This window comes from Anolis carolinensis, chromosome 1, assembly GCF_035594765.1.
Source record: "Anolis carolinensis isolate JA03-04 chromosome 1, rAnoCar3.1.pri, whole genome shotgun sequence".
NCBI lineage: Eukaryota > Metazoa > Chordata > Lepidosauria > Squamata > Dactyloidae > Anolis > Anolis carolinensis.
Window position 1 is genome coordinate 45,575,089 of NC_085841.1, and position 22,057 is coordinate 45,597,145.

Here is a 22,057-nt window from a genome sequence, read left to right on the forward strand (position 1 = left end):
AGGATCTCCCTTGCAAACCACTTTGTCTTCCCGCGCTTAAACCGGGGCTTGCAGTAGGGAGAGAGCCTGATAATTGCAGGGCTTTAATTCTGCAGGATCTCCCTTGCAAAACCTCTCCTGCCTTTGCCAGAAACTTTAAGTGAGGAAAGGGGGAAAAGGAGGGGGGATCAATCCCAATGTGCTGGCAAAACCCCGAACTAGAACTCTCCACCCAATGGGCAGGGAAAGCAAACTATCATCCTGCTAAGGAGTTTCCACAATTCCCCCCCCCCCCTATTATTTTAAATTACCCTGATATTATTATTATTATTTTATTGTATCACACAGCAAACAAGATAGATATGCTGGATTTTGTTTCACAAAATCACAAGTCAAGCACTTCCCAAGTGTCTAGGACTGTGTGATGTATTTTCGGATGATGCGTGCAGATCCCAGTAGGGTGGCCTTTTGCAGTTGGCAGATTGTAATTTTCTCAATGTCTATTGTTTCCAAATGCCAGCTGAGATCTTTTGGCACGGCACCCAATGTGCTCATCACCACCAGGACCACCTGCACTGGTTGCTGCCAGAGTCTTTGAAGTTCAATCTTGAGGTCCTGATAGCGGCTGAGTTTTTCTTGTTGTTTTTCGTCAATGCGACTGTCACCTGGGATGGCAACATCAATGATCCAAACCTTTTTCTTTTCCACAACTGTGATGTCTGGTGTGTTGTGTTCCAGAACTTTGTCAGTCTGGATTCGGAAGTCCCACAGTATCTTTGTGTGTTCATTTTCCAATACTTTTGCAGGTTTGTGATCCCACCAGTTCTTTGCTGCTGGCAGGTGGTACTTGAGGCATAAGTTCCAATGAATCATTTGGGCCACATAGTTGTGCCTCTCTTTGTAGTCTGTCTGTGCGATTTTCTTACAGCAGCTGAGGATATGATCAATGGTTTCGTCGGTTTCCTTGCACAGTCTGCATTTTGGGTCATCAGCTGACTTTTCAAACTTGGCCTTAATTGCATTTGTTCTGATGGCTTGCTCCTGGGCTGCAAGGATCAGGCCTTCTGTCTCCTTCTTCAGGGTCCCATTTGTGAGCCAGAGCCAGGTCTTCTCCTTATCAGCTTTTCCTTCAAGTTTGTCAAGGAACTATCCATGCAATGTTTTGTTGTGCCAGCTGTCAGCTCTAGTTTGTAGTGCGGTTTTCTTGTACTGGTTTTTTGTCTGCTGTGCTTTGAGGAGTTTCTGATTTTTGACTTCAATCAAAACAGGTTCTTCACTTTGCTTTACATATTCTGCTAGGGCATGTTCTTCTTCTTTGACTGCTTGTTTTACTTGTAAGAGTCCTCTGCCCCCTGATCTTCTAGGCAGATATAGTTGGTCAACATCACTGCGAGGGTGCAGTGAATGATGAATGGTCATGAGTTTTCTTGTTTTTCTGTCCAAGTTGTCCAGTTCCGCCTGTGTCCAATTTATAATGCCAGCAGTATATCTTATGACAGGTATGGCCCAGGTCTTTATGGCCTTGATGGTGTTGCCTCCATTGAGCTTGCTTTTGAGAATTTTTCTGACCCTTTGTGTGTATTCTTTACTGACCACAGTCTTCACATGTTCATGCTTGATGTTGTCCAGCTGTAATATGCCCAGATATTTATAGGCCTCTGGCTGTTGACACTTTATCGTTTGGCCATTAGGCATATTTATGCCCTTACTTTCAATGATTTTCCCCTTCTTCAATGCCACTGTCGAACATTTGTCCAAACCAAACTCCATGCTGATATCAGTACTAAAAATTCGGACAGTGTAAGTCAGAGACTGGATTTCAGTTTCCGTTTTCCCATACAGCTTCAGGTCATCCATGTACATCAGATGTGAAATTTTGTGAGAATTCTTAGAAGTTTGATAGCCGAGATTTGTTTTTTGTAAGATTGTTGACAGAGGGATCATGGCAATAATGAAAAGCAGAGGGGACAATGAATCTCCCTAGAAAATTCCTCTTCTGATGTTAACAAGATCATAGCTTTCATTTCCAACAAACAGTTCAGTTTTCCAGTGCTCCATCATGTTTTCAATAAAGGTGCCAACGTTCTTACAAATCCCGATGGCATCCAGGCACTCGATGATCCAGCTGTGTGGGAGTGAGTCAAAGGCCTTTTTGTAGTCAATCCACGTCATGTGAATATTAGCTTTTCGGCTTTTACAGTTCTCCAGAATCATTTTGTCAATCAATAACTGGTCTTTTGTGCCCCTGCTTTTCCGTTTGTTGCCTTTCTGTTCATCTGGCAAGATGTTTTTTTCTTCAAGATAGTCTTGAATTCTGTCAGCTATGATGCCAGTCAGTAGTTTAAATATAGTGTGCAGACATGTTATTGGCCTGTAGTTTCCTGGCGCTGCTCCTTTTGTTGGATCCTTTTGTATTATTATTATTATTATTATTATTACTATTATTATTATTATTATTATTATTATTTTCTCTCTAGATTTGAGATGGAAAGGGACTCACGTTTATATATATATATATATACACACACACACTAGCTGTGCTCGGCCACGCGTTGCTGTGGTGAAGTCTGGTGGTTTCTGGTTAAAAATTGTTGAGGGTTTTTTTGTTTTTTTGTTTTTTATATTTTATTATTTTTAGTTATTGTATTTTATTACAGTATTTATTTTAGTTTAGTTTATTATTTGGGGTTTTTATTTTCTTTTATTATTTTGATTTATTTTATTTTATTATTTTTGTTTTGTTTTTTAATTTATATTTATTATATTTAATTATTTTATTATTTTATTTTATTATTTTTCTTTCTTTTTTATTATTGTATTTTATTATTTTAATTCTTTTTTTGTTTGTCTTTGTATTCGGTTGCTGTGAGTTGTCTGGGGTGCCTGGTGATGTTCCCAAAGTATTCTCTCCTGACGTTTCACCTGGCTGTATGGCAGGCATCCTCAGAGGTTGTGAGGAAGTGGGGTATATATATCTGTGGAATGACCACGATGGAAGAAAGAAGTGTTGTCTGTTTTAGGCAAGTGTGTATGTTGTCATAGGGATTGAATAGCCTTGTAGCTTCCAAGCCTGGATGCTTCCTGCTTGCCTGGAATGAACAAAATGTGGCTCCCAGTATTAAAAAAAATCTGTGAAATCAGGATAGTTAAATAAAGAGCAGCACTCAGAAATCAGGGAATTCCAGACATGATGTAATGAGGGCCAAGTTACACCTCCCAACAAAGGATTCCCCCTCCCAGGCAGGAAGCAACCAGGCCTTGAAGGTGCAAGGCCATTCAGTGGTAATGAAGGTGGCCAAGTGCCATATTCACAGTCACCGTAGACAGATAAGAGTTGTTCCATCCTGGATATCATTCCACAGATTGATAGAAATAAATATCCCACTTGCCGGTTTCCTGATTGGCTGCCCTCAAGTAAGATGGCGCCACCGGGGTTGTGTATTTACCCGAGCCGAGACTCACCCAAGATGGAAGCGGAAGGACCAAGATGATGGTTGTGTCGCCAAACAAAATGGCGGGCACTGAAAAGCTGTGTCCATCTCCGGCTGGGGGGGGGGGGGAGAGGCGCCCCAAGCCGGCCGGTGGTGGTGGCAAATGGACTCCCCGGCGGGCACAGCGTGACCTGCTTCGTGCTAGAAGCTGGCATCATGGACATGGTCTGCGCGGCCTTCCTGAAAGTGGTCAAAGCCAGGCCAGAGGAGTTGCTGCCTTTCTTCATGGCCTACTTTGAGAAGCTGGCCCAGAGCAGCGGCGAGGCAGATGAATCTGATGCCGGGGATAGTGGTAAAGATGGCTGCAGTGGCGCTAAGAGGCTTGTGCGGGAGCGACGGTTGGGGGGTGGGAGGTGTGCTAGGCGTGCGCCGTTTCCTCTTCGGCGCAGGCGCAGATCATATTTTCCTGGTTTTGGGGTTTTTTGGGTCCCAGCTCCGTTTCAGTTGTTGGGTTTTGTTGTAGGAACCTAGCAGCAAGGTCGTTGGGCTCTGTTGCCAAGTTTCATGGTTCTGGGGCATTTAGTTTTGTTGCTTACTTCTAGGCCCCCAGTTCATTACATATAATAGTATCATTCTGGGAAGGGGAAAAGTTGCATTTTAAATCTGTTTTAGTAGTATTCCTGTGTATGTGACATGTGTAAACCCCATAGACTCCTGAGCGCAGGAAGAAACCCACTCTTAGATCATCTTCTTATCCCACATTATATGGCAGTGGGGACATATATTGTCCTCCTCCTCCTCCTCATTTGCAAAAAGGAATCAGGCTGGATCTACCTTGGCCTATATCCTTAGGAATGTCATTTCCTAAAACAGCAAGGGACATCGTCCTATAAAAAATAGCCCATTATGGTTTGTTGAGTCTCTCTCCACCAATTTAAAAAGATTTTAGCCACAAAAACAAAGTTTCTGAAGTAGAACAATGACTTTCAAAGTAAAGACAACCCAATGAAACAGGAAATAAGACTTTCAAACCAGGAACAGATTTCTGCAATTATTAAAACTGTAACACTCCTAAGCGGCACGAACACTGGGAACCAACACAGCAGCCAATAACAATATAATATCTTTATTAAAGCAATAAAAGTTCCAAATGGGAATAAGCAGTTATATAGAAGTAGCAATTGATCTTCCAGGAAAGATCAATTTTAGTCCAATAATATAAAGTATTATGTCTGATATTAGAGTTCAAAATCCAATAACCGAAACACACTCAAATTCCGCCTGAGTTTTGAGTGGGAAAATAAGCAGAGCAAGAAGAGTCCTTTAGAAGTAATGATCCAAACAGGGTTTCAAGGCAGGGCAAGTTGTAAGTTCAGGAGCTGAAACGCAGTCCCATCAAGGCAAGAAGGTAAACCAACACCCGGTCTACTCCAGAGTAAGCGCACCGTCAGGCCGCTTGGAAATCAGGAATGAGAGACAACGTTACTTCTTAGTCCAAAGTTAAGTTGCCATTGCACAGAAGATTCTCTGCGCACAACTTTTATTGAAGTTCATAGCTCCCCCAAACCAGGTGTTAAACTCCCCAAAACTTCCCAAGAGAACTGGACCTCCAAAACATCATGCCAGGTGCCTGCCTCCCCAATTCTTCCCAAGAGAACTGGTTCAGCCACAATCGCCTCGCTCTGCTAATCTGACACTTCTCCTTACAGATTGCCTTAGAGAGCGGTCTGTTTTCAAAAAAGCCCTTCTATCGAACAGTAACTCCTCCGGAGAGCCGGGAAGAGCCGGCTCCTTCTCAAGGTCGTCTTTAATTGGCTCTGGCACGGAAATGTCAACAGAAGGCATCTGGAAAGGAACTGAAACCTGCTCACTTGGGAAAAAACCCAAATCCTCTTCATTTTGGACAGCAATGGCTGTGGGGTCAGGGGCCAAAGGTGCCTGAGACATCACAAAAACATGGTTTATTATAAAAGCTATGAAAATTCGCCAAATATCAGAGGATAAGGAAAATGTTCTGAATTTTGGTGAGCTAACAGTGGTAAATGTGTTCTACCACTGTAGCAAATTTCATTAGGATAGCTCAAAAAATGAGGGGGAGAGAGGTCCCTCAATTTTCCTCATTGACGACAATGTTTTCCTTTATGCGCATGCGCACCCGCCATTAACGAAGTACATACGAAGCTTCGGAAGCTTCGGAACATTTTGAATTTTTTTGCTTCAAAATTCAGAAATGGTTTTAGAAACGAAGCGCCAGCGCCCCCTACTTTAGAAGCGAGTATTGAACCATTTTTTTTTCATGGATCGCACATGCCTAATAAGAAGGATACAGAAAAAAAATCCACGTTGGGAAGGAAATATCTCTCCTAAGGCTTATTGTGTATTCTTCCCTTTGTTTTCTTTCTTGTATGACAGTGCCTCTAGATCCGCATCTACTCTCCAAGAAATCAGATTGATCTTCTGAAGCCCCTTCTACACTTTCATATAAAATCCAGATTATCTGCTTTGAACTGAATTATATGGCAGTGTAGACTAATATAATCCAGTTCAAGGCAGATAATGTAGATTATCTTCTTTGATAATCTGGATTATATGGTAGTATAGACGGGGCTTGAGATCTCTAGCAGCTTGATGGCTAGTTTATAGACCAAGTGACCTGACAAGGCTTATTTCTGTATTTCTCTTTTGTTTGCATCCTCCAGGAGTCACCAGTAAAATGGCCCCACTTTTTGCACTTTTATTTTTAGAAACCTTGGAACATACAGAATCATGATATTTAATGACAAGTTTGAGTGACTCACAGAGTGACAGGAATACTGTAGTCTGGTTTGAGGAGATTTATTTAGATTTGGCTTTGGATTACTGTGATGCTTCAGTCCTCCACGTCCATAGTATTCTTATGTATAGTTTGACAGTATGATTTTTTTTTAAAAAACAACAACTTTGCAACATTTAATGGGATTGTTCACATAAAATGTTCAGCTATAGTGTAATGCTCTATGTTTGAGTAGAAAGGATCACACAAACATCTCAGATTTGTGCACTTAGCTTCTTCCCATCCGCTGCTACTGAGGAAGAGGAGGAATAATACAGTAGACTTCCATTTAATTTTAGCGCTTTCCCATTTTATTGATAGGTGTGAAATAAGAAATTGTCTAAGAACCTATAGTAAATTGATAACACAAGAAAATAATGAACCTTTGTTTGTTTTGCCAGCTTGCTTATACAGACTAGAATTTGTTTTAAACTATACAGTAGTTCCTAATTCTCACATTAAAAAAACTGGGAACCTAATGAAGTAAAACTGGATTGTTTCTCATTTTTCCTTTCACTCATGGTGGGCAAGTGTGTGTGTGTGTGTGTACATGGTGCTTTGTCCATGCTTCTTTCTAATCACACATGTAATATTAAATTATGTCTAGTGTTAAATGTAACTTCTGCCTATGTGCTAGACAGTACAGGTACAGGCTGTTTGGGTGACCTCATCCCCTTTTATGAACCTGCCCAGGCCCTGAGATCTTCAAGTTTGGTTGGTGGGAACGAAAGAGGGGCAGTCACCTTCTCAGGGGTTGTCCCACGATTCTGGAACTCCTTGTCCAGGGAAGCTAGAATGGCCCCCTACCTGTTGTCCTTCTGGCAGCAGGCTAAAACCCTTTTATTCAGACAGGTTTTTAAAGATGAAGGTTTTTAAGATCTAGTCAGGGGGTGCTGTGGTTTTTAAATTTGAATATGTTTTTATGGATTTTAAGTGTGAATTTTTAGCGCTATTTGTGTTTAATTCTGTTTTAAAGTTTGCATATTTGTATATTTTAAATTGCATACCAATGCTTTTATGTCAAACCGCTTTGAGTCCCCTTAGGGAGAGATAAAGCAGGATATTTAATAATAATAATAATAATAATAATAATAATAATAATAATAATAATAATAATAATAATAATGCAATTGACCAATACAATGGATTGATTTGAGTTAAGAGAAGGCAGTGCTCTAAAGCAGAGCAGCCTCCAGATGTTTAAGACTCCAGCTCCCAGAAGCACTAGCCAGCTTGTCCAATGGTCAGGAATTCTGGGAGCTGAAGTCCAAAAGAACTTGAGGGCCACAAATTTGACACCACTGTTCTAAAGATTGATTGCTCAACTCCCTTTACTTCAATATATATCTGATTTTTTAAAAATTGGAGATCATTGGAACCCTGTGTTTTTGAAATCCTTGGAAGACCAGGTCACCAGTAACATAATTATCTGGTGAGTAAGTATGATCAGAGAGAAAGTTGTACTACAATAACTACATCAGGTTGCAGGAGAAATCTGGAATCTATTTTGGAAGAGATTTAGTTATATATTTCTAAATAGTGGCATGTTGCTCAATATATCTGTACATATCTGTGCAAATATGTATTCAGTCAATTCTGTTTAAAATCTTTTATATAGTTTTTGGTCAAATTCCAAAAGTCAAGTTACACTCAGGCCCTTTTTTCTTGTAGAAGGGTAACAATAATGGAAGATCCTGATCAGAACATTCATCTGAAACATCTCTCCTTGCAGCAAGCAACTAATGAGGAAGAAGCACTGAACCTTCTCTTTTTAGGAGACACCAATAGGATGATTGCAGAGGTGAGAAGCTTTGGCCAACAGCAGCCCACATTATCTCTTATCTTGTTAGTATAAAAATGCTTACATTTTTAAATAAAATAGTTTCTCAAAATTTATTAGAAACTGGTGACTTATTTAGAAATAAATATTTATCATGATGGTATTTATTCCTTTTGTCTGTGCTTCTAAACAGGAGTGAAAATCATGATGTCAATATAATGTTTGGCACAGATGTTCATGAGCTTAAAGTAAAATGTGATGCATGCACTCTTGCAGGAATCTTTCAATCTAGATTTAGATCATAATGTAAATGTATAATTTACATTATGCATCTGTTTAGTGATAAACAGACTTTGGTCATCACATGATGAAGTTTTTTTTAGGAATTGGGAAATTCCTGACATACTCATGCTTCTCTTTCTTAAAATGCCTGGCTATTGCGTACTCTTTCTGTACACAGAAGACTACAGAGAGGTTTCTTCCTCTCTGATGGAACATGCCAAAAGTGAATGTACAGTAGAGTCTCACTTATCCAACGTAAACGGGCCAGCAGAATGTTGGATAAGCGAATATGTTGGATAATAAGGAGAGATTAAGAAAAAGCCTATTAAACATTAAATTGGGTTATGATTTTACAAATTAAGCACCAAAACATCATGTTATACAACAAATTTGACAGAAAAAGTAGTTAAATACACAATAATGCCATGTTGTAATTACTGTATTTACGAATTTAGCACCAAAATATCACGATATATTGAAAACATTGACTACAAAAATGCGTTGGATAATCCAGAACGTTGGATAAGTGAGAGTTGGATAAGTGAGACTCTACTGTAATTGTATATATTGAGAAAGAAATATACAGTAGAGCTACAATGGATTCTAATTTAAGTAGATTTTGGTGCTTTATTCAAGATTGCATGTTTAGTACCATTTGTGAATATAACCCAATAATTGAAATAAGGCTGAAAAGATTGGAAAGGAATTTAACCTATTTTTCCAGACAAGGCCTTGGTATTGGCAGGATGACGGCATTTGGCAAATAAATACACCTTAGATTATGCCTTTTCTTCAGATTCTGTCCTCTTTACAGAATTGTATAGGATAGATGTCGTGTCTTTCTCAGGGTTGAGGATCCAGCTTACTTGGGTCTGCCCTTTAACCATATCTGAATATCTGGGACAATTGAGAGATTCTTTCCAATTCTGGAATTTGATAGTTTGAATGTCTATAAATGCTGATACATTTCTTGATATGTGAGCTTAGAGGCTCTCGATAGAAGGATATAGATTACAATTAATTTGTAGAAAGTTGATTCATTTCCAGGTATTCAATGGGAGACTATAAAATTCATCTAAGTATTCTAATCTAATTTTGGCTAAACCTGAATACAGAATTTATATGAGGTGAATGGGTTTTTAATTATGGTTGAACTTGATCACTGAATTAAAAATATTTATAATACTTTCTTTACCCTCTCAGTAAAAGTGCACACATTGTATGTGGAATATCCTGGTAGTTTGTCCCAAAAGAATTACACATAAAAATATTGGAATAGTCATTTCTTGTGACACTGCTAAAGCTTCTTCCAGTCATATTGGCTTGCATTTGGTTACACTAAGAGTTAGAAATGATTTTTATTTCTTTTCCTCCCATAATTACATGTTTTTGTGGATTGTATTAAAGAGGGAAAGAGTGAAATACTAGCACAATTCATGCTTAAAATGAATAACTGTATATTTAATTATATCCCAGATCAATAATCCATTTGAGGCATAGGAGTTCCACTGCACACATAGAGCTTCCTGCATCTAGCACCTTTTCCATGCATTTTAAAAGGAAAAGAGCCTTTTCATACTTGTATTTTTGTAGGCAAGAACTAGCTCAAAATGTACAAAATTGTGTGTGTATCAAATTGTGTGTATGTATGGGGAGGGGAGTGGGGTTACAGCCCTTGTTCTCCACAAGTTGCTCCACTCTCCTTACAAAGTCTTGCATGTTGACACCCATAACTCTTTCTTGTGATGAATCTCATTGTTTAATTATGTGAGTAAATATTTTCTCTTCCGGTCCAAAATCTTTCACTATTCACCTTCAGTAAGTAAGCCTGGATTCTAGCATTGTAAGAGAGATCTATTCCCTTTCTCCACATCCTGAATAATTGTATTTCTGCCTTGCATTGTTTCCATTGCTCTTTTGCCCCTCATGCACCCACCCCACAGCTAATGGAAAGTGTAAACCTTCCTCAGAGGAGAATTAGTTTAGTTTCTTAAATTTTTTGAATTCCCTTCTGCTTCATACAGTGTTTTACCCGTGGTTGTACCATAAATTTGTAGAAGAGCAATCTGAAACTGGGAATTTTATTTTAAAATCTGTTTCTGACTTTGTCTAACGTTGAATTTCTCCCTTTTTACAACATCCACACACTTATTGAGCTATCCACCGCAATTCCAAGATCGCATTTATGAGAACAGTTAAAAAGGAATGGGTCACAATACAGTTCCTGCAGGGATTCCACTCCATTGTAAGAATTTACAATTTAATACAATTTTCTCCTTCCCCTTCTAGTTTCTAATCCATACAAAAGATCCTATGTTATAACTGTTAAAATGCTCCAGAGTCTTTGGTGATGGGTTTTGTCAAAACTGATTTGGAAGTCAGGATATGATCAGTGGTGGAGAATGAGCAACAGAATCCAGCAATTGTGTTATGGGTTATTTGTGGTATGGTTTATATGCTGGTCTTTTCCCATTCTCTTTCTTCTTCTTTTGAACTCCTTTAACTTTTTTGCTATCCAGTAGTTCTCCATTTTTTGTTTTTGATGTATCTAAATTATTTTTGTTGTGATGCTCCAATATTGTTTGTTGCATTTCTGTTGGTCTTGTTGCATTTTCTTTGTTTTTACTTATATTAATTGCATTAGGTAGAGACTTTCTGTTTCTGTAGAAAGACTTCTTTCTGTAATATTTTTTCTCCATACTATTTTGTAGCCATATTGGTGATCTCTTCCACCTTATAATATCTTTCCCCACCTGTGTTACAATTCTAGCCCATGTTCACTATTATGGAGTCCCCCCAGCTTCTTGGTGAGATTTTTTGTTTTTTATAAGTTGCTAAGTTTTCTCTTTTAAAGTGAAATATGACTGTATCTCTGTCACTTTTGCATTCACATATAAGTTAATTTAAAGAAAATTGTGGTCAATTCCTCTAAGTGGTTCAACTATATTTACTTCCTCATACTTGGTCTTGAACAACATCACTCAGTCCAGGGTAACTGCCTTCTGTTTGGTTCTGAGATCATCTGCTCTAGGACACACTAATTGGTGTTATTTAGAAATTTTATTTATTACTGGAATACATATCCATTCAACATGACTGAAAGTGGGATTCCCCCTCCCACCCCCAGCTTCTACATCCTGAGAGAGCATCTCCATCCCATGAGCATCTTGATCAAGGGAGTAATATGTTCCTGGCATTAAGTTATCTGTGTGGTCTCATATTATCCATGGCAATTCTGTGGAGGATCCACCCCTCTGTGAAGTCGCAGTCTTGTTCTACACTCTGATATCCTGGTAGAGAGTACTTACTTACACTTAGTTGTTATATATTTAAAGCTCTAATGGTTTTGGCTCTTAATACATAAGTAAGCACCTCTCCCTTTATGTGCCAGCCCAAGGTTTGAGTATTCCTACAGTGGGACTCCTCTATGTCTCACTAGTGCAGGCAAATTAATGTGTGAGGACATAAAAGAGGACCTTCTCACCTTTTGCAGCCCAGTTGTGGAAAGCCCTCTCTTTGGGGGCCCAATTAGTGCCCGTGCTGGTTTCATTTAGATTTCAAATGAAAACACTGGTATTTATTAAATCCTTCAGGCTTCCCTTGTTTACTTGAAATGCTATGTATAGATATATTTTTTAAAAAAAAATCCTTTTTAAGGTGCCTAAAAGGTTGTAATCTATTGTTGGTTTAATCTGTTAGTATTGATTTACATGTTTCTTTCCCTAATTTAACAGAACCCCAGCTAAGCTGCTGAACTTACTGACAGAAAGGTTGGCAGTTCGAATCTGAGCTCCTGCTATTAGCTCCGGCTTCTGCCAACCTAGCAGTTCAAAAGCATGAGTAGATCAATAGGAACCATTCCGGCTGGAAGGTAATGGCGCTCCAAGCAGTCATGATGGCCACATGACCTTGGAGACGTCTATGGACAACGCTGGCTCTTTGCCTTAGAAATGAAGATGAGCACCAACCCCTAGAGTCAGACATGACTAGACTTAATGTCAGGGGAAAATCTTTACCTTTACCTTCCCGAATGTATTTAATATATAAGATAGGAAGTAAATATTTTAACAAATGAATAAATGCATAAATGTATCTAGTTATTCTCTCTTTGCATTTCCCTGTTGTTTCTTTGAAGCAGGGGTGTACGAGTTAAAGCAGCCTTTACATTGAAGACAAAGGAGGAAGAGTTGTTGAAGAGAAAGGAGCAAACAGCTCCCTCCTGTCATTAAATATGCCTTTTAAAACATCTTATTGCCTGGATGAATGCAATATTCAGATCTTTGATTGAATGCATGAGCTTTTTTATTTTAAATGGCCAATTATTTGGAGATACCAGTAAATGTCAAAATGAAAATAAATCCTAGTGCTGTTGGAGATTTATGGAAATTTTTCTGTATGGAAATTTGAGTGCATTTTGTTTCATAAACTAATATGATATAGACTACCATAATTTCAAGCTTATCGAATTCAGGTTGAATGGTAATGTGAACTCACATTCATTCAGTTGTTTATGTATGGGTATCACCATATGGAGACAGGAAAAGATTTCATGATTCTGTTCATATAGATAAGCTGTGTTATAAAGCCAAGAAAATAAAAGGATAAGAATAAGATAACATATTCATACCAAGTTTATTTTCTGCTATAAGTATGACCGTAAGATATTTTCTTGGCATGTTATTCATATTCAAAACACTAGAAAAAATCTGCTAACCTCAATAATGGGCATTCTTAAAAGAGTCTGAAACATTCTTCATAAAGAATAGCTTTTTACCTGAAATGTGCAAGCTGTCTTCAGAATGACAAAATAACATTTTCAATGGCAGCATTTCAAACTCAAGGCAAAAAGATTTCCGATTTCTGGCACCTGGAAAGCAATAATGTTTGGCACACTCGGAGCACTTACTTTGGCTTGTGTAAAGTGTCATGGCCAGGGTTTTTAAAGAGTGTATGTATATTAATATTAACCCTCCATATTTAGTTATGTTATCATCCAGAAGAGTAAAACATTGCGTTAATTTTTAACATGTACTTTTTTCCTCACAAAATAGTGTATAACAGCTTGTCTTACCAGTCATATTGTTACTAATTTCACACTGATAGAAACAAATTCAGGAGCTACTATAGTAACAGAAAAAACATCTGCAAAACATAGTTTCTAGTTCTGGTGTACATAGTCAAATTCTTATGGCTTACGTTCCGGTACTTTCAGCAGAGCCAACATTTTCAGGAAAAGTTATTAAGAGAGTTACATGTTTTTAGATCCAGAAGTAGTCTCAAAACCTCAGTCTACAGCACATCTTTCTTCAAGTTTGAAATAAGAATTGCATGTTAATTAATGCTTCTGAAGTCATAATTATAAATAAAAAACTGATTATGTTTTATAATCATCAACAGGCTGGGAAAAGGTTATCTTTGGCTAAAAGCTTTGTTCAAGAAAAACATATTTCAAAGACTGTACAATGGCAACATGCTTACCCTGTTAATCATTTATTTTCAGTAGTTACTTTTTTGTGAAACTTATATGTATTATTATCTGTATTATATGTTGGATAGCTGTTCTAGGCATGATGTAAATAAACACTGTATTGTAATTTGTTCACATGAAAAATAGAATTGTATATAGCTATTAAAATAAACCTTTTTCTCATGAGTTTAAAAGTGAAAAGTGTATCTCAGTGCTCAAACCATGGCACCATGCTTGTCCTCATGTTTGGGTATACTCATGCTGAATACAAATTACTTACTTACTTACTTAGGCGATCCCTCATAGTTCAAGGATGATAATCCTCCATTTCTTGGAAGACGCCTGTGCGTGATTTTTTTTTAATGTGTGGAGGTCAGTGCACACAATCTTCACAGAGTGAGGTCCCAGCAGTAGTGTGATTAACACAACGAGAGTGGCTTCTCAGTCTGTTGCAGCCTTCTTCTGCCTTCACAGCCGTTGTAACATGTACCATGTTATCCTCCGCCTGCTCCACCGTTGAAGTCTTTGGGTCTTCTGATTGTTCTTGGTCTGGATCCTCCCCTGTGGCCACTCCTGGGAGTGTGTGACTCCCATGGTTGTGCCCCCAGGTTCATTAGAACACGCAAGCGCCCTCACCACGTCAAGGTGATAATCCATCGAGGGGGATACAAATACAAATTATTCAAATGGAAGCAACTAACATACTAAAACCTTTAAGACACTATGATCATCTCTAAATATCTAAAATCTTTATTTCCCACTAAATCACTTTGTGCAAATTCAGCCAAAGCTCTTTGCTGCAGCAAATCCCCAACACAAGTGACGGAACAATTACTGTCTATGCACTGTTTTCCAAAATGAAGCAAGAGAGAACTAGAGCAATAAAATCGTGTACTGAAACGTTTCCTCTCTCATTAAAATAGGCTATGTTTGCATTGAAGAAAAAAATTAATGCTGAGTTGGAGACTGGGTTATATGCTTGCTTTGATCTAGCATCCTAACTAAACAAGACTTGTGCTTTCTGAAGCTATTGCATACTATGAATCATTATTTCAACCTTTTAAAAGTTGGATGATAAATAAAATCCTGCAAAGAACTGCACAGGCCACAAAGCTCTTTTCAGTTAAAAAATATACTTAATTTAAAAGCACTGTAGTAACCTCACTCTTTCGTTTAGCTCCATTTCATTTGTGTTGGCTGAGTGGCATAAAGAATGTGAAATCCACTAGGAAATCCATCATTGGACATTTCCTTGTCTCAATAATTTGCCAGGTTGTGTAGACATGCTATGGTTCTTTCCCTGGAAGGAAACCTGTAAGCTTCAAAAAAAGTAGTACAACTTTCCTCACTGTTTGTCTTAATAGAATAAATAGCGGTAGCTTTATTGGGTCTTGCTGTCTTAATTCCTGTGAATGAAGATTCAGTAAAGTGATATTTAAGAGATTGTTTTGCCAAAAAAAGCACGCAGTATCATCACAGGGGCAAGAACTGAACAGCTGTGGATGTCGCCACCGTGCTTGATCCCAGCAGCTGGAGAGAGGCTCTCTTTTCATACCTAATGCCACTCCCTTTGAGGAACAGCACAGGAGTCAGCATTTATTGACTCCCTCATTAACATGGCCCTTTCCTTGTGTTTCCTGCCTTTTTTATATTGTAAGCCTGAAGGCAAGAAACTGTCAGATTAACAATTTGTAAACCTCTCTGGAAATGTTTTGGCTGAAGGGCAAGGTATAACTGCTTGAAGCAGACAAACAAATAAAATTTGCTCCTGCAATTATTGCTGTGGTCTATTCCTGTGCTAAAGAGATGGCAGCATATGGTATTTGTAGCTTGTGTAGTGACTGGGGGGCAGGCAAGAATGGGCAGAAGTTTGAAGAAAGCAAAAGAAATAGAACAAAGGCCATTATAATTACTTGAAAGGCCCTTATGTCATCATTTTTGTCAAAAATCCAAGTACCTCAGAGCTTACAAAAGTGGAGTGTGATAATGTTTAAGGACTCTTGAATACCAAACTATCAAGAGTCAGTCAAATGAATTATGTATCCTTTGCAATAATGGGAAGAATTGCTGGTCATAAAGCTATCATTGAGGATCCCGGAGACCATATTTTAGCTAAAAATTGATTTTTTCTAAAGTTGTGAAAATACTTTAAAAACTGTAAATTCGGCTCAAGATTTCTTGTAGTTTCTACTCAATACCATAAGCTCCCGTTTTGAATCCCCTGGACTCAAAACTGCTAACACACATATGGATCACAAAGTGCTTGCTTATCCTCACAAATGAAATTGTACTCCTGCTCATATAGAAGGTGGCTCTGGGAAAACCCACAAAATCCCCTTCCTCATCCTCTGAAGCATTAGATCAGGGGTCCTCAAACTTTTAAAGCAGAGGACTGGTCCGCAATCCTTCAGACTGTTGAGGGGCCAAATTATCATTTGGGGGGGGAAATGAACAAATTCCTATGCACACTGCACATATCTTATTTGTAGTGCAAAACAACAACAATAACAATGAAAGAACAATACAATATTTAAAAATGAAAATAATTTTAACATAAACCTATCAGGATTTCAATAGGAAGTGTGGGCCTGCTTCTGGCCAATGAGATAGTCAGGTTAATTAGGATTGTTGTTGTTGTGAGTCTTCAAGTCATTTCAGACTTTGGGCGAGCTTAAGTCCAAAATTATTTATGTATTCATTTACTATATTTATTTACTACATTTATATCCCACCCTTCTCACCCTGAAGGGAACTCAGAGCAGCTGTATGTACATACAGTATATTATATTATTAGCATAGCACAATATTAGCATTATATATTACTATATTGAACTATACCACTATACTGTAATATTATATGTAATATATAACATATAATTAATATATGGTATTATTAGTAGTAGTATTATATTGTATAAAATGATAATATTATTATCAATATCATATGTATATACAATATATTATATTATTAGAACTGATATAAAAATATTATATTATAAATGAGGGCGGGGGCCAGGTAAATGACCTTGGAGGGCCGCATCCGGCCCCCGGGCCTTAGTTTGGGGACCCCTGCATTAGATTCTTCACAAACCATAACAATTAGTAGTTCATGGTCTATGACATAGTCTGATGGACATATGTTTGCAGGGAGAATGGAGCTTCTCCATCATCTGCTTCCAAGTAATGTAGTCTATTTGATTTCTATATTGGTCATGAGGTGATGCCCATGTATACATTAGCTTTTTCGGGTGCTGGAAAAATGTGTTTGCAATGAACAAACTGTTGACTTCACATAATTCAGTCAGTCAACCTTCTGCATAGTTTCTTGATGCTGGGCTGATTTTTCTTCCAATTCGTGCTTCTGTTTCAATTCCTATTTTTACATTTTAGTCACCAGTGGTTAACAAGTAGAACTATTTGTGTATTATCAATTTCCTATAGAATTCCAACATATAATCTCTCAGGTCTTATACACTAGAATCCCTGTTATCCGAGTTAAACGAGCGGACCTCATCTCGGTTAACCCAGATAACTCGGATTACCAGGATTATACCAGGCCCAGGCACCCGCCAAAAGGAAAAGTATCCTCCCTTTGGCAGGCGCTTAGACCCAGGGAAGCGGGAAGTGGCACGCTTTGCACCTCCCTGGGTCCAAGCACCCGCTGAAGGGAGAGGAAACTTCTCCCTTCGGTGGGCGTTTGGGCCAGCCAGCGAGCGGGTGACGGGGGAGGGCCGCAAAGGCCCTCGCTGTTCATCCGCCTGCCCGTGCCTCGGCTCCTTCGTCACGCCGGCAGCAGCACCGGCGCCCGGCGTGACGAAGGAGCCAGCCAGCGAGTGGGTGAATGGGGAGGGTCTTTGTTGGCCCTCCCTGTTCACCCGCTTGCTGGCTGGCTAAGTGCCCCTTGATTGTTGCTAGGTTGATAGCAAGCTACCTAGCAACACACACAGGGCGCTCGCCCCTTGGGAGGTGCCCCGTGCATGTTGCTAGGTAGCTTGCTATCTACCTAGCAACATGCATGGGGCACCTAGCCAGCCAGCAAGCAGGTGAATGGGGAGGGCCGCAAAGAATCCGTGCCTCGGCCTCCAGCGCCTGCCTGCCCGTGCCTCAGTTCCGTGCCTCGGCCTCCAGCGCCCAGCATGGTGAAGGAGCCAGCCAGCAAGCGGGTGAACGGGGAGGGCCTTTGCAGCCCTCCCCGTTCACCCGCTCGGATGGCACGGAGGCTCGGATCAGCGGGGCTCGGATCAGCAGGGTTTTGCTGTATTTTTATTTCTGTTATTGATGCATACACTTGGATTATGATACTTTCATCAGTTTTTGCTTTATATCATTTATATCCTTTGATTGCTTTTGCTGCTTCTCACCTTACCATAGGTGACACCCCATTTCTTCTTAGACTTTAATTTACGGTGTGCAATTTTCTGACTCAAAATGTTCCATTCTTGATTACTTTCGCTCACTTTTGCTATTCCAATGATTATATATTTTACTAGCCATGCCCGGCCATGCATTGCTGTGGCACAGTGTGGTGGTATGGGAAATAAAGTATTGAGGAATTGGTGGTAGTCAGTATATGTTATTTCCTAAAGCTTGTGAATATACAGCATTTGTGGTAGTTCCTTTCTTTGTCTGTTGGAGGCAAGTATGAATGCTACAATTAGCCAAAATGATTAGCATGTAATGGTCTTTCAGCTTCAAAGCCTGGCTGCTCCCTCCCTGGGGGAATTTTTTGTTGGGGGGTGTTACCTGGTTCTGATTGTTTCATGTCTGAAATTCCCATTTTCAGAGTGTTGTTCTTTATTTACTGTTCTGATTTTAGAGGGTTTTTAATACTTGGAGCCAGACTGTGTTCATTTTCATGGTTCACAGCAACACAGAAATAATAATAATATCAATAATAATAATAGTAATAACAATGACTCTGATAATACACACTACTTCTCTCTCTCCTTAGCTTCCTCCCTGGGAGAATCCTTTGTTGGGAGGTGTTAGCTGGCCCTCATTGTTTTCTGTCTGGAATTCCCATTTTCAGATTTGTTTTTTATTTACTGTCCTGATTTTAGAGATGATATTGTTCTATTTTATTATACCACAGTAATTATTATATATTATATTTATAATCGTATATTATTTGCTTTGAACTGGATTATATGAGGCCTCTTCTACACAATTGTATAAAATCCACATTGAACTGGATTATATGGCAGTGTAGACTCAAGATAATCCAGTTCAAAGCAAATAGTGTGGATTATGTGCTTTGGCATTCTGGGTTATATTGCTGTGTGGAAGGGCCTTGAGTCTACACTTCCATATAATTCTGTTCAAATCAGATAATCTGTTTTTTATAGGCAGTGTGGGAGAGGCCTAAGTGAACCCTGCTTGTCCTTCAGGCGCCATTATGGTTGGGGGGGGGAGGTTGCTAGGACATGAAGTAGGTGGGGCGCAAAGGGAGTGGGGCCTACCTTTCTGACTGGCGCCAGGGGGAGAACTGCTCTTCCTCGTCCTCTTTAATTTGGACTTTATTTTTCTAGGGTTTTTTATTGAAAAACATAGATTGGATGACTATGACTTTTGTGGCCAAATTTGGCATGATTGGTTCAGTGGTTTTGTTGTTTACCCCATAGGGAATTACATACATTACATTATATATATATATATATATATATATATATATATATATATATATATATAGATTTCTTGTTTTACTAGGTCTGACTTCCCTTGATTCATGCTTCTCAGATTCCATGTTTCTATAATATGTGTTGTGCAGTTTTGGAAATTTATTTAATCTCTCAGCAGTGTCAACAGTTACCTGTTCTTTTGGCTTTAACCCAATTGCCTCATTCACTAGAGTCAAGGCTCCACTGTTGTGGTCTGAGAGATCTTCTGCCAATATCACCCTCCACTACTGCTGCTGCCTTTTAGTTTGTCTCCTCAACAAAGGCTTTGATGCTTACTCGGGAGTGTATTTACACACAGCAGAAAGAAAACTGTGTTGTCTTTGAGATGTTGCAGCATGTGGAACTTGGGAGCACTACCCCCCACTCCACCCTCCTGGTAGGCCATTAGCTAACAATACCTGGCATCCAGTGGCTGGGTGGCAGCCATAGCTTCCCTCCTGTGTAATGACATCATGCCTTTTCCCCAGCCACAGCAGCTCCTGCTTCTTTTCCATTGATGCCACAACCTTTGATCTACTTCCTCTGCTCGGGAGGGAGGCCGGCATTTATTTATTTTATTTATTTACAGCATTTATATTCCGCCCTTCTCACCCCGAAGGGGACTCAGGGTGGATCACATAACACATATAGGCAAACATTCAATGCCTTTTAACATAGAACAAAGACAAGACAAACATAGGCTCCGAGCGGGCCTCGAACTCATGACTTCTTGGTCAGAGTGATTCATTGCAGCTGGTTACAGCTGGCTTGCTCTCCAGCCTGTGCCACAGCCCGAGCCAGGTGACTGGAAAAGACAGGCCGCCAGTGTTGGCAGCTGCTGATCACAGGTAGCAAGACTAAAAAGAGTTCTGTGTGAATCCTTGTGCCATTAGCAGCTTGAGACCGGAAAAGTTGTGTAAAAAAATACAGCTCCTAAAATCTCCCACTCAGCATGGCTGTGACTGTCAGGCCAAGACTATCCCAAGCCTGAGATTTCACCTGAGACATGGAGATAACTCCTTGTTTGAGTCAATGGATCCATTGGTCCAGAATAAAAATAGAGGTAGAGATACTGTGAAAAAATGTGCAGAGGTAATTTTAATTTGTTGTCATTTGATATTTGAATGTACAGGGTTTTTGTTTTTTTTAAAAAAGTTATGTTGGAAATGATTGTTAAGTACATTTGACATATATTTGTAGAAATACTTTATTAAAAGGGGCAGCATAATTTACTAGTCCTCCCAGGTTTAATGTTGGTGATCCACATTTCCCGTAGCCGTGAATGGAAGTGTGTTATTACTTTTAGTTATTCTGTCATCACAAACATTTGAATCTGGTATCTATCTCCCCCTGACACCCCCCTCCCCAAACTGGCAAAGCTGTGTAGTTTTCATAATGCCACAGTACTAGAAATGTACAGGAATATAATTTTGATATAGCTCTGCAACAATTTTCTAACCAGAAACTGATGTGATATTAAAGATTGCTCAAAGCTACAGGGCATGTCATAGTTTTAAAACTATGCAGTTACTAATTATGCATTATTATGAGAGGAAAGAAGTAGAAATAGCTGACATGCCAGAAAGTAAAGCAGTCTATATAAATTCTATATCATAAGGCATGTTAATAGCATGTTATGCTGTTCTGATAACATGAATCATTGGTGGTTTGTAACTTAAGATGTTCTAAATTTCTTTATTTAAAAGTTATTTGTCATTTATTTACAGTGTTCTGAACTTGACCCATTCATCTGCCTTCTTTTTAAATGACTTAAGAAAAATAGATCTTGAAAACTTTTAATAAAATCAAGCAAAGCTAGTGTTTCCTTATTGCATCCCATTAGCAGTTTACATTTTTATTGGCTTACATAGTCTATTCTCCATATCCACGGATTCTGCACCCACATATTATTTATTGAATAAATAACATATGATGGAAAAGCCTGAGTGTTATCAAAATAATATAGAGAGTTTTAGGACTGTCACACTGATTTCTAGATCAATTTGATTATACATTAGTTCTAACTAAAATAGGCTTACTGAAATAAATGGAATGTAGGGTGCTTGCAACTAAAAAGTGGTATTCATTTTGGTAGGTTTTCTCTAGATATAATTAACATTTGTTTTAGGCCAGGATATGTACTTAGTTCAGAAATTTTTTTAAAAATCTATGCTTTATAAATTATAACAATGCCCTTTGATTGTGTAGATCGGGAAAAAATATAGTTTATTGATTATGCTATTTGCTGGAGAAGAGGCCAAGACATAATATGGAGAAGCAGAATGATTCCTTATTGCTTAGGGGTCAGACATATTTTCATATCATCCCATCTGTTGAATTTATATGAAGATTGAATCATACAGAAAGAAGGATTTGAAGAAGCAGAAGTGACAGTTGTGGGGAGGAGCATAAAGAGTTTGATTTATACTGGTAACCCCCATATTAATTGCAGAAAATAGCCAATACTTGGAAGAATTACTATTGAAAGTAAAGAAAGTGCAATAGATGGGCTACAGTTGAATGTTAAGAAGATGAATTACATTAATAACTAATAACTACAAAAGATTTATATAACTTTAAGGTAGGTAATGAAGATATTGAAATAGTGATGTATTTCCTTTATCTTGGTTCAGTTGTTAATCAGAATGG

At 38.7% G+C, this 22,057-nt stretch overlaps 1 protein-coding gene and 1 long non-coding RNA gene across 5 annotated transcripts in view; both read left to right on the forward strand.

The window, feature by feature from the left end:
• kif6 (kinesin family member 6) overlaps nt 1–22,057 on the forward strand; it is a 210,390-nt gene that overhangs the window by 25,625 nt on the left and 162,708 nt on the right. For all 4 annotated transcript variants that reach the window (XM_008125901.3, XM_062973564.1, XM_062973572.1 and 1 more), the window contains exon 6: nt 7,894–8,023. In XM_008125901.3, the coding sequence (XP_008124108.2) occupies nt 7,894–8,023 (130 nt within the window). The remainder of the gene's footprint in view (nt 1–7,893; nt 8,024–22,057) is intronic.
• Nucleotides 8,844–13,952, forward strand: LOC134297056 (uncharacterized). The gene is made up of 2 exons (XR_010003788.1): nt 8,844–10,529; nt 12,423–13,952. It is a non-coding gene; the product is annotated as an uncharacterized LOC134297056 (long non-coding RNA).